Here is a 13,775-nt window from a genome sequence, read left to right as displayed (position 1 = left end):
GAGGCAGAAAGGGCTGCAAAACTATAATTCTGGTTGCTTTGAAATACTTCCAAACTGGTATTTTTAGCAAGACTGACAGTTTTATGCTCAATTAAATTTTAGTTCTTGAGAAATGCAGAACCAAATTGAGAAAGAACAACTACATTTAAAGGCATAATCAAAAACATCTCCAAAGCACATTGAAAAGTTCTATCATAGATGCTTCTATGGCTTCCATTATGCCCATTTTACAGATGAGGAACTCAGCAAACAAAACAAGATAGAGAGACAACCCCAGATCTACAAAATGACTTGAAAATGGCAGTGAGGATCACTACTCTAACCTTTATATGCCTGGTTTTGGGAGCAGAATTGACAAATCCAGATCTGGCATCTAAATTTTCTGTATGTTAAATGGGGAGAGTTAGAGGCTTAAGAGTGAGATTCACAACAGACATTGCACTGAATGGCAAGGGGGAGCCAATAACATTTAGTCAGTAACCTAAATGAACTAATAGAAAGAAAGGACTATGTCTCTTGGACTAGTCTTCAGAACTAGGCACTTAAGGTAGATGCTTACTTATGACTGAGATTCACAGCCCAAAATAATTTCCTGGACTTAGACATATGGGCTAAGTACAGATGTTCAGTGAATAGAAAAGATGTTCACTGTTTGGTGGGTGGGGTGGGGTGGGAACTCAGAGCATGTCTGCACTAGCTGAGGACAACAGGTTGGGGGCACTCCTGCAAACCTCCCAGAAAGCGGTGCCAAGCCCAGCTGAGCAGCCAGTTAACCCTGATTGGCCAGCGCAGCCCCCATCCAGCTAACTGCTGTCAGCACCTGTGGTTGCAAGGCTGTGGCGCGTTGGGGGAGAACAGGAACTCCCCACAGCATGTCTCCCTCCAGCTTGCTGGTTCAGGTCTTGTGGAGGAAGAGCCAGTTTGGGCCCATGTAGCAGGAGGGCTCTGTTCCCCCCACCAGCTTGCCCCAGCCTCCTGGTGACTACAGCTTGGAAGTGAGCATGAATTTCTACTGTGCACAAGCTGGGATCCTGCACTGCCCCTTCCTGGCCCCACACACCAGGATTGGACCCTGTTCTATGGGATCAGCCCCTGAGGCCTTGCACTTCTGCACCCAGCACCTTTCCTTGCCCAACCACATGTGCTAGAATCAGTGCCACTGCTCCCCTACCACCAAAGTTTTGGGCCCATTGGCAGCCCCATGGGCTGGACAACTCAGCACTGGGGACCAAATCTGACCTGCTGGCCAGGAGTTGAGCATTCCCGTTCTAGAGCATTTGTCCTGGAAGTGGATTAATGCCATCTTCAGCCTGTGGCTACGTTCCAGGAGAGTGCCTTAACCATGAGACCATGAACTAGGTTACACTGGGGGATTGGAGGAACACTCTCCATGCTTCCTGTTAAAGCTGTGCCACTGTGCAGCTAAGAAGTTTTATAAGGCCAGAAGAGAGAGCATAAGAAGTATGACTGAAGTCCAGTGATGAATGCATTCACTGGGAGGGGAAAGTCCTGGACCCCTTATGCATTTTTCATAAAAGAGTTACTGGATAAAATGTGTAATCAGTGTTGGGAACAGGAAGCAGACATTATGATTTCCCCTCCCAGAGGAATGTCCTTATCACCAAGCTCTACAGCAACATTCCCTGTTGTTTGCTGCCCTTCTAGCCCATGAATCTCACATTGTTTTCTGAACAGTAGGACAGCCTCAGCAGGAGTCAAGATTGCTCTGCTCCCCAAGCCTGTGTCCTAGTGGTTAGAACCAAGCTCAAGTTAAATGAGAGAGGTGGGCTTGATAACTTCCCGAGTGAGTTCTCTAGCCATTAGGCTATTATGTAAAAGGTGAGTGCTTCCAGCTACATCTTTGAAAGTGGCTGTGGCTGCTGTGCTTTGAGCTGAACTTACTGTTCTGAGTGTGTTGTTGACATGTTCTTAGCATGGCTACCAGATCAGGTGCCTCAAGAAACTTAGGTGAGTGGAAGCTTAATTTGTAGCTTTATGCTTGAGATTGCCAAACTAAACATCTTGGTGCCAAAGATGGCAAACGGTACTTGAGGGCAGATGTATTAACAGACTTAATTCCTAGATAACTTTACTAGTGAAAACGTAAGTATGCTCAGGTGCCTAAACAGTCAGGCATTGTTCTTATTTTGGATGCTTCAGTTCCATCTAAGTTGTACTTTAGGAGCATAAGTCCATTTCTGGATTGTCCTGCATGACGTGCCAGGGTATACTTTCTGAACTTCAATTCTGAATCAAAGCAAGCAGTTTAATATTGTACTTAAAATACAATATTCCAGTAATATTGTATAAAACAAGGTATAGATTTTCACACTTGTAAGAAGCATGGTTTATATCAGGGTGTCATACATTGTATGTGGGCCAGCTCTGGGCCATGGAGCTGCTTTAAATGGTCCACTGGGCTACCAGTAGGTTACCAGAAGTTGGAGGCATGGTCAGGGAATGTGGCCTGTCACAGAACTGGGGGCCACTGGGCCCTAGTAGACATGACCATCAATAACAGTTTACCTTGTGGCTGCCCTACCACTACCATACCTGTCAGTCCTGCCACCAGTCCTGCCTTTCCTACTGCTTTCCCCAGGCCAATTCTGACCCTCAACAAACCCCACAGTTCCAATCCAGTCTGAGGCATGTGACACCCCTGGTTTCTATTATTCAAAGAGCATATGAAAATGCTGTATGATGGTCTAGGAGAAAACTCCTGGCCATGAAACACCAGGGTTCAATCATCAAACCCAGAAGATCCATTAATCTATGTGGGACACAATAGCTCTGTTATATTCATGCTGCCTCCAGAACCCTTCCTTCCTCTCTCCCATGAGGAGGTGGAGTACTAAGTATGATCACCCAAATGTGTCAGTATGACACAAGTTCATCAGGGTGACCTATCCATGAGAGAGGAACAAAGAAATGACTTCTGAAATTGCTCAAGGGGAAAAAAAGGAACAAGTCTACTAAAAGACTGGGCTGTCCCCTCCCATATGATCGCACTGATAAGTGGGATTCCTGTGCATCCTATGGTGTCAAAAGATGCTGAGAGATCAGCCCATCACAATCTTTTCAATAACCTTCACAGAAAAAAGATTTCAGACAGGATAGTGACTAGTGAGGTTATTAATATTATTAATATTAATATCCACAGTAGGTTTGTTGAATACCGACTAATGCATTCTATGCGTGGTTGAAAATTTAGCAAAATCAAAGGTGAAATGTCCTGTTGACAGAGACGTTAACAATCCTTATCATTAATGGACCAAATGTATCTGTGTTTTCTAATCATCCATGAAGGGCATGGAGCCTATCTACAACTGACTGACTAACTCTCCAAGCACATCTAAAACATCAGTGAGTGAATCTGGGTGAAAGCCAGCCAGTGCAGATGGAACATTTTTCAGTCCTGCTTGTTTCTCCCTACAGAAGTGGTCAGCCTAACCCCAAACCAACTCACTTTATTTGTGAAAAAAGTTAATGATTCCTCGTAGTGTGAAATATTTTAAATGTCACATAGTTGAGGCAGTCTAATCTAATCATACTGACCACAATTCAGAAAAAAAAATTACTAATATAGATTTTGAGTATCATGTTTGAGGAAAAGGTTTCTCCACTTCAGTACCTGTTATGGAATCGAATCATCAGCATTCTCTATGACACTGCAGCCTCCGAAGGCCAGCAGCTGTTTTCTACACAGACGCAAAGGAATTGCCATATTTTCAATGGCTTCAGTAGCTCCAAAGTCCATTACATATCCTGTGTCTAACACTGGGGAGCACCCAGTGCTTTAGAAGAAGAAACCTAAACTGGGCAAATGTGAGTTATCCCCCAACCTAAATCTCATCCTGATCTTTACTACTTAAGAGTTTGTGTTGACCTCCAAAGCATCAAGTTTAGTTTCCTTACCACAAAATGTTATAAACCTAGATATTCTTAATATCTGTACAAATATCCAATTTTTTAAAAATTTGGCCTCAAAAGCTTCCTGTGTCCACAGAATAATTATACATTGTACAAACATGGATTTCCTTTTATTGGTTTTGAATTTAGTAAATTCAAAACCAATTTTGAGCTCAGTGAAAGAGACCGTAGGGAACATAATGTACACTGAGTTTGTTTTCTTGTCACATAAATATTCTTTGGACAAGCAAGCTTAAACATTCACAGGCTACAAGTAAATATGAACTGTTTGGTCTCGTATGTGCATATGAGTTTTATGGAAAACTGGAAAATCCCAACCCCTATCTTGCTGGCTGGAATAGAGGTATATTCCAGGTCAAAATTGCATTATATTGGCAGAGCAAAGCAGAGATCTTTGCCCATCATTTTCCATTATGTTATCTGGTTCTAGTTACTGCAGCATCATATGCCTATTTTCTTTGCAATTACAGATGATTTTTTCCACAGCTTTTCAGAACAGCTCAAATTTCTCTCACAATTTTTCAGCCATTATTTGATTGCCTTGGAAGCATATAAATGTCCCAGGAAGTATTTTGTGTGTTTTGAAGTCTATTCACATTATATCTTTAGCAGAAAAAAAAGCATGGCAATTTAACTAAGTAACTGTGGATAGCCCCTTATGCCCAAAGCCAGGAAATCTCTAATTTGGAGCATTAATGAAGCATCAAGATAACTGCAGGGAAATGAACACAAATTGCAGGTAAAATAAAATTCACCTAACAATTTATTTTTATCACAATTCAGAATTCAGCTGGACTTAAAGCTATAGAGCTATTTAAAAATGTCTGTATCTTGGGGAATAATGTGAAGGAAGAAAATGTGAAATAAAAAAAGAAAGGGGAAAATACCCCCCAAGTCCTTTATCAAAATGGTTGTCTCCAAAAACCGATATGACAAAATCGGAAAAAAGGGTTCAATATGTTTATTTCAACAGAGCCACATTTTCTGATATTTTTCTGTTGGAAAAAAAAAATCAACCGTCTCTTTCTTCCTCCTAGAACAGCGTAGAATTGAAAATAATAGAATATATTTTAATTTTAATCATTTAAAATATTGGGCAGTGCTGAATGCTACTGATATGTAAGTGGACACAGAACAGCTTTAGCACTGATGCAGGTTTGAACAGCATCAGGGGGTGTTTAAAATGCTTCAAACAGACCCAAAGGCAAGCTTGAGAAAGTGGCTGAGCCTTTAGGAAACAAGATCTGAATCAAAATAAGAGAACCCATCATTTCCAGAAATGTGTGCTGGCCCTGTATGCTGTTATCTACGTGGGCTTGGGAGTTTTCAAATTCCCAAGTCACACAGATGCTCTTTTAGAAAATTTAGGGCTAGGTTTTAGTTGCTATCAAGATTAGTGTCAAAATTCCTACCATTTAGGTGCCCGGCAGCCAGAGTGGAATCAGTAGGCTTGAGTTTAGCTCTCAAAGCTTCTTACAGAATCCACTGGGACCACTGAGTGCCTCAGAGCTAGATTCTAGGCTTAAAGTGCCTCTCGCAAAACCATTGCCTTCCTGGAATTCTCTCCTAGATTTAGGTGTAGAAGTTGTGCCTTGCACAAAAAGGAGTGTAAACTTAGCTCTGCTTTTAAAACAGTGGTGGAGGTACCCCCCCTTTATACAGTAGTGGAGTGCTTAAGGCATTTACCCTGGATATAGAATATCTGGGTTCGCTACCCTCCTCAACTAGGCTGTACACAGCTTTGGGTTTGGGCACTCTCTACCTGCTGTTGAACCTTTGCCACAGTGTGCAGAAAGGAATGCAAGACACTGGAGAAGAGAGGTGGCAAGGAGAAGTATGATTATTTAGCCTATTGATCAAGGTGCTCATTTGGGATGTCTTGGGTTTTTGGGTTCCAGACTATGCCTTCAATATTATTTATGTATTTTCTCCAACAATCTGTTCAATGTAAAATGATAAACAGGGTTTCCTGTGTCCCAGATGAGAGCCGTAATGGGTGGGCTTAGTAGTGTTGCTCCCTGCTTATCTCATGCTCTGGCCCAGTAAATCTTGAGCTCTTATCAACACTGTAACACATTTTTAAGAGAAGGATAGAGAGTGTCTCTGTTGTCTGGCTCCTACAGAACTCCCATGGGAGGTAAGAGATGTGGGCCTCAGAATGGCATTGATCTCTCATAAGATGCCCTGTTGCATAGGCAGAAGTCATTAACATTGCCTCCAGCCACATTTTTCAATGAAAATAGCTGAGAGTCCTAGGGGTGTTACACATACTGAATTGAACCTCTTAGATGAGCTAGAGATCACTTATTTGTGGATCCCAAAGGGGCTTAGGTGCCCAAATGGTGCCCATCAAATTGACAGGTGCCAAACAAATTCTTTTCGTTATTTGGCTCCTCATGTATGTTAACCAGAATGAAAACCATTCAGCTATCCCCCCACCTGCTCCCAGCACACTTTCTGTTCATGGTGCATAAAGTTAGAGACTGGCTGAATTTGGTGCTAGGCTGGAATTAACTGAGCAAAGATCACTCGGGATATAATCAAACAGGTATCACTGATTTATGAGAGATCCAGGGAAAAAAACAGGAGGAGACTCAAGAATGGCATTTATTTTATTCACAAGAGAGCCCGCATCCAACCAAAACTGGGAATAGGATGGATCTGATTAAGCCATATTAAAATCATAATAAGTACTGCTAACTTTCATACACATGTTTATCCATCCTTAGCCTTCCTAGATGGAACTATCTTCCATTCACATGAACAAATAAAAAACCAAATAGTCACTAAAACTGACAGAGGGCAAGCATGTCTCTAAAGGATATGGAAACTCTGTCTACATTCTCTGAGCTGCACAACCACAACCAGACATCTCTCTTTTTTAATATTAACTATAGAGGAGAGTAAATATGTCACCCTCTTATGGGATTTCTTTCTGCACAAAGCCTGTTTTATGGTTTTCAGTTGCTCAGTCAACCAGGTCATTGTGTAATACATGTAACATGTAGAGCAGGCCTCAGTCTCACACTTCAAACCTCTATATCTTTCATATTTCTTATCTAGATGTTTAATGATAGGTGATGAGGAGTAGCAGATGGTAGAGTCCACTGGGTGAGTCAAGTGGAGTTCAGACAGGAGGAGCCAGTGTAATGAATGACCGAGAACTGCAGTGCGGGCTGTAGCTAAGTGAACGGTGGGAAAGAAATGGAGTGGCATAGAGGATTCACTGGTATTTTTGCCTCAGTAACAATTCCAGTATTTGGTTCAATACATTGCAATAAGGGAAAAAATAATACCCTATATTGTTAATCAATCCTTTTATGTATAGTTTTCTTTCCCATATATATAAAAAACCCTGTACCAAAACTCCTGTAGTATTTTAGTTTTAATACGCTTTCTTTGTTTGTTTTTCCCCTGCTGATTTTTCTATTAGGAAATCCCTCTTTCCAAGTATTTTACTGAAGATAAAATTCCTTACCCTCAAATTGTCTGTTTTGCCTCAAGTGTATAAACCTAGAAACTGTCTCTATAGTTGCAATATCCAGATTAATAATTGCTTGGGGAAATGAGTCCTCAGGTGTGCTTGTTCCTCTCTAGGTTTACCAAGTCTCTGCTGACAGCATGGACTGCAGATACAAAATGGTATACTCCTTAGGGAGTAGATACAATACATGATAAACACTGCTGATCAGCAATAAGTAAATGAGTAATCAGTGTTGTATAACACTGTTTCAGTGCTTCCTTTTCCAAAGCAAAAGGTGCAGCACCAAAATCAGAGTAAGAAATAATTAAAACATCTGTTCTAACATTTTTATTGCTTTATTTTATGTATTTGATGTACAGAGTTTAATGTCCTTAGGTACATAATAGTTCTTTTTGTTCCATATATTATTATGACTTCCAAATAGTCAGAAAGATCTGGACTCCATAGTATTTCTACTTAATTCCAGTTGCAATCATCTGTCTAACCTAGACACATTAGACCTTTGTAATTCTTCTAATCTAATCTGTGTATCTTAATCTGTCATAATTACGGAATACCAGTCACTCTGGTTTCTAGGCACCAAATTACTGTAATATGAGATTGCCATAAAAATATTAGAAGGGAGCTTTTTTACTTACAGGAACATAATATTTCTTTTCTATCTGTTCTCCTTGTCCCCTGTTTTCTTTTTATTGCATATTTATCTTCTCCCTAATTCTCCTCAGCCTATATTATTATGCTAGGCATTTGCAGAAAGGCGAAGTTTTAAATAAAATCAAACTAGCTAATCTCCAAAAGACAAATCCAGAACCTGGGAATTAAAGCCAACATGTTTTGTCTTGAACTCCAGTTCCTGATAGTTTCCTCTTGAGAATTACAGTGTTTACATTGCTGATGACACCAACTGTCATTTAGGTTGCAAATGAAGAGATAGTCCTAAAGAAGTCCAATCCCAGTACTTCGTACTTGACTCAGTGAAAATGGAGGATCAACAGAGAGGGCATAGCATATTGATGCAATGTAGTGACTTCCAGAACAGTCCCCGTCAAGAGCTAAATCACTGAATTCTTGTTAAAACTGGAATTTCTGTAAACTAGCCTTCATGAATAGGCCTACACAGCAGCTCTTATTTTTTCACCCGTCCTACTCCTGAAGTTGGTACCCAGGGCTGCTCCCTCAAGTCTCCCTGTCTTAGTTATTCCTTTATATTAAATCTATAATAATTAATAACTTATTAGAATCTACTTCTTAGTTCCCCCACTCATAAACAGGTACTTCTGGGACATCTTCTTCTGGAAAAAATTGGCAAAAGAAAATCAGTATAGCTCAGAGTCCTAGTTCTAAAACTTACCCTTGAGACAATTACATACGTGTAATGAATGGCCTTTCAGGGAAATCAAAATTTTATTGGTTGTCTAAATTCCTCACTTTTGTGTTTTTAAACTAATATTTAACCTCTGCTATATTAGTATGTTCTGTTTTCCAATTAAAGTAAAATATTTATAAGCATGGTCTCTGTTCTTCAGAGACATTGGTCTGGACAAATAATTCTTCACTGTCTGTATGTCATCATGATATGTAGCTAAGGACTCTCAAGAATCTTACCGTCAGAGTAGCAACCCATTTTTTCATTAATACTCAAGTCCTAGATCCATCCTATTTGCAAAGTAGTAGCAGTTTCATAACTCCTGTGCAAGCTTCATTTATTACACTACTCTGAACATTGAAATAGAGCATGCTGCCGAGAAAGCTTCCCAAGTCTGGTGTTTAAACTGCTAGACCTGTTTGCCTCCACTCTAAAGACATCTTACCCAGGGGGGATGAAGCTGAAGAAGCTGCAGCCAACCCAAGACATGCCTGCAAATATAAAATACGACTATAAATTATGAAAATCTCAAAGGACACGGGAACATTTAAACCTGGAAGACCCTAAAACATTCAGGTTAAATCAGCTGTTGTATCTGGACTTGATAAGCAAGCCAGTCCAAACTGAGCATGGCATTCTCATTGATAATATTGGGGAAAATATCAAATTTGGGAACACAAAACAACATTTTGCCTACAAAAATTTTGCTGGTTTAAACATTCAGCATATTGCAGGTAAATTTTTCAATTTTGTGAATAAATCCTGTTTTCTAGGAACGGCAGTCTTTGGAAGGAAAGAAATTTCTTTTAAGGAGCATATTTGCAATTTGCTGTCTCACATACTACTAGTTAATTCTACTCACAGGTCAATATAAAAAAAAAAGAAATCTTTATACAGTAATAGAGTACTAGGAATAAAAACCATTCCTGGATATATATTTACTCATTCTGTGACCTTGAGCACCTCCTCTTCTGGCTTCAAATAGAAAGGTTCAACTCCTACCTGGAAAATCATTTTCACTAGATTAAAACAATCAGTTTTCAGTGAATATACTATACTTGATTCCAAGTTCTTCCTTCTGGCTGTTGTCAAAATACAAGAAGCCACAGATACAGCACCTCATTTCCTCCTCCTTCTGGCTTCCACAAGCCCAAATTATCTACAAAAGAGCACAGGAGGAGCAGAGTAAACCTGTCCATTACTTCCTGTGGTCAAGATCTCCATGTGCACTGATTTGAACTTCAGTTAATTTCAAAGGAAGCTTTCCTTCAGGAGGGACTCTTCTCAGGATTTAATTTGAAGAAGTGTTTAAGGGTTACATTTAGATTGACCTAACCAGGGCAGATTTCCAATTCAATTTTTGCATCATTCTAGAATTATTCATAGAATAATTCTGTAAAATCCAGGGCTGCATCCAGGATCAGTGACAGGGACATGGCCACACCCCCGTCAGTGGTGTAGTACATGTGCAGTGAAAAGAGCTCATTGCATATGTGCACACAGCCAAAACGAGTGCGACCACAACCCCCTGCTGTGATCTTGGATGCCAGTAACCTCTCAGACCTCGCTGGCATGTCATTGCAAGGTTAGGTTGAGCTAAATGCCCACTCATGGGGGCATTCTCAGGGTTAAATTGGCCAAAAAGTGGCACGCAATCTAAGTTAGTTCACCAAAGAAGGTACAGTAATTTAGATCAAGAAAAGGCTAATCCAATCTAGGAAGGGGTTTCCCCAATCTAGCAAATACCCAAATATGCTCACAACACATCACCTGGGCTGGGAAAGCCCAGCCACTTGTCTTAGCCTTGTGGCTGTGCTATTCTTATTCCATCCCCCTCCACATGATCCTGATTGGGTTATTTTTAGTCCCTTGACTCCCCCTTCTCAAAATCTACTAGCATCCCATCCTGCACGCACCCCTGGACCTGCCACCCCTCCCAATCCCACCAGCCTCTCCCTGCACCCCCACAATCCCACCAGCCGTTACTTACCTTGGACTTCCCATCCTGCTTCTGGCAGTGGTAAACAGCTGTACGTGTCACTCCAAGAAGCAGTGCACAGCTGCATTCACTGCTCCCAGAGTAGGTTGAGACAGCTTAAAGCAAGCAAACTAAACCTAGACCTGGGTGCAGCAAATGCTTATTTACACCCCAGGTGTCACTATAAACCTGTGATATGAAGGAAGAACATTTTACAGTGGCCCTATCTTACAGCCATTCCCTATGAGGTATGGGTAGGCCAAAATAAAATGATCAATTATTTGTACTTTTGAATCATAGGAACCACATTTCCAAGAAAGAAATAAACCCTTTTACTGACATTCTGACCAATTTCTACAATTATGATGAATACATATTCTATGAAAATACACAAAACAGATTTCTCCTATCCAAAACCACTAGCTTCTTTTAAAGTGAAATCATATTCAGAACTAAACTGTTCTTTATATTTTTGGTAATTGTGGTTTTTATAACAGTGTCTCTTGTCATAGGAATTACTTAAAAGGTTCCAAAGCCCAAAATGAATGGAGTAGGGGAAAGGTTGTACTTTTCCAGTATTTAGCACACTTCAAGCTTTTCTTGTACTTGTTCTTTAATAAAAGTGCAAATAGATTTCACAAATTTTCATCCTGGGGAAAACAGTTAGCAGTATTCATGGAGGTCAGGTATCTTGAGAACTCACCGTGCTGAGCAAGGAACTCATTAGCTTTTGTTTTGTTTTTCAGACGCTGCAGATGGATGTAAACAAGCTGAATATCACATTGCTTCGGATATTCCGCCAAGGAGTAGCTGCAGCTTTAGGGCTGTTACCTCAGCAAGTTCACATCAACCGACTCATTGTAAGTACCAAGAGCTTCACATAACAAAATGGCCAGGCTATTTGCAATTAAATAAAATTAGCTTTATTGCCATAATGGAAAAGTCCAATAGAATGTGATAGAAAGAGGTCTCCTTTCTAGAGGTTGTTTAACAGTCAAATAGAATGTGATAGAAAATTATATTCCTGTTATATGGTACTTCAAAAAACTTATAGCAGATTCCCAATTCAGTTGTAGGTCATTCTACAATTATTCATAGACTAAGTTTTGTAAAATCAAGGGGCAGATCCATGATCTCAGTGACGGTATGGCTGCACGCCCTTCGGAGGTCTGGCACATGCACAGTGAAAAGAACTCATTGCACGTGTGCAGACAACCAAAGACGGTGTGGCTGCCAACCCTCACTGTGATCCTGGATGCTGGTGAGCTCTCAGACCTCACGGCATGTCCGTGCAGCGCCTGCTGGGAGCTCCACTTGCACCATGAGCTCTATGAGGTCATTGGTAAGGGGTCGGCCCAGAGTCCCTGCTTGTAGCTCCAGAACCTGCTTTTGTTTGCCTTTCCCTTCTGACTTTCCCACACCTTTGCATTCAAGATCAGGGGAAAGGAAGAAATGAGCAGCACATAGCCCCAGAGCTCCATGAAAGCAGGGGTTGAGCATCCCTGACAACTGCTGCATGTTCCCTTGCTTTCCCTTGCTGCTGAATTCAGGCGGGAGGGGTGCGGGAAAGAAAGGTAGGAAAAACAAACAGCATCAGGCTCCAGAGCTGTTTGAAAGGGATTCCAGACAGATCAGCTGGTGAACTCGTACAGAAGCTGTGTTGACATGCCAGTGAGCTGAGAACTCACTGTGCAAGTAGTACAATATCAGAGGGGGGCTGCAACCAGGCTATCATGCCTCCTCTGAATCCACCTCTGATAAAATTCCATTAGCTTCATCCCTGTTTGATTCTACAGTTCATTTTCATGAGAAAAAAATGTATCCTGGGTTTCTTTATGCCTTATCCCCTCAATCTAACTTTCATCTGAACCTCTGTCTTTATAACTTTGTTATTTCTAAGGCACCCGGATTATAGAGGCTGAGTAATTTAAATGTGAGTAATTTATTACATTAATCCTCCTGCCTTGAATTTGGGCTTTAGCAGCATGTGTTCAGGAAGGATCTTGTCATTCTTAAGGTACCACATTAACAGAAGCTGGTCAGACTTTATTTCTAAGAGGGAACAGTAAGGCTTTTTTTTTTTTTTCCAAAAGATGTTCCTTTTCATTTTGAGATCCTCCATGTAAGGTGAATGGTAATGGGACACAGTATGAACCTATCACTTTTGTTGCTTTCCACAGGGCATTTTTGCTATCAAACAAATACCCATATTGTTCCATTATTCCATTAATGTTTCACAATGAAGGCAAGTTATTTTTTTAATCTTCATGTAGGCTGAACATTAGCAAAGAGGAATGACAGGTTCAGCATAAATGTATTTCCTAGTTCAATGAGATTTTAAATGTCAAAGGGGATAAAAAATACCTTCACATAATGCCTCTATGTGAGAGGATCACACAAGATGTACAAAAGGGAACATGAGCAGCAATATAGTTCAATCCTTTTTATTTCCTTTAGGAATGCCAACCATTCATAGCAATCTTTCTGTCCTGTACATTAACCAAAATGATAAGGTTATAAGGTTTACACATAGTAAAGTACAATTAAGAGAGAAACTCTCTTTATGAGTGCTAACCCGAGCTAGCAGAGCAAATCACTTAGCAGCTTCCCTGATGGATCCTAAGTAACTGAGAAATGAAACACAGGCCATGACATGTAATTACTGGTTAATTTTGCAATTAATTTAGACTGGATACATGTGCAAATTAACTATCATGCCATAAAAGGTCCATCCAGCTATAAAGCCAGAGCTGGAAAAGGTGTACTAACTTTATAGCTGGTTTCTGTCCAGCTTTAGTTTGCATGTGTAGCAAGGTATGCCCCCACCACTAGGTTCCCTAGGCTGGTGGGGCTCCCAGGCATAGGACTGCAACATGCTCAGCCCCTGCCAGAAGCCCCATCAGTTGATGTGGCTCCCAGGTACAGGGGAGGGTGAGGGGGCACTATGTACTGCTGGGACTTGGAGTCCTGCAGCTGATGGCACTCTCAGCCCTGGCAGCTTTCCACGCAGTGCCACA

The 13,775-nt window shown here is 40.8% G+C and overlaps 1 protein-coding gene across 4 annotated transcripts in view; it reads left to right on the top strand.

The window, feature by feature from the left end:
• PTPRR (protein tyrosine phosphatase receptor type R) overlaps positions 1 to 13,775 on the top strand; it is a 231,792-nt gene that overhangs the window by 109,158 nt on the left and 108,859 nt on the right. For all 4 annotated transcript variants that reach the window (XM_090042533.1, XM_090042534.1, XM_090042535.1 and 1 more), the window contains one exon: positions 11,505 to 11,618. In XM_090042533.1, the coding sequence (XP_089898659.1) occupies positions 11,505 to 11,618 (114 nt within the window). The remainder of the gene's footprint in view (positions 1 to 11,504; positions 11,619 to 13,775) is intronic.

Source organism: Crocodylus siamensis, chromosome 4 (genome assembly GCF_052110815.1).
Source record: "Crocodylus siamensis isolate JL-2025a chromosome 4, ASM5211081v1, whole genome shotgun sequence".
Classification (NCBI taxonomy): domain Eukaryota; kingdom Metazoa; phylum Chordata; order Crocodylia; family Crocodylidae; genus Crocodylus; species Crocodylus siamensis.
Note: the sequence above shows the minus strand (reverse complement) of the source record. Positions and strands in the feature narration are given on the sequence as shown.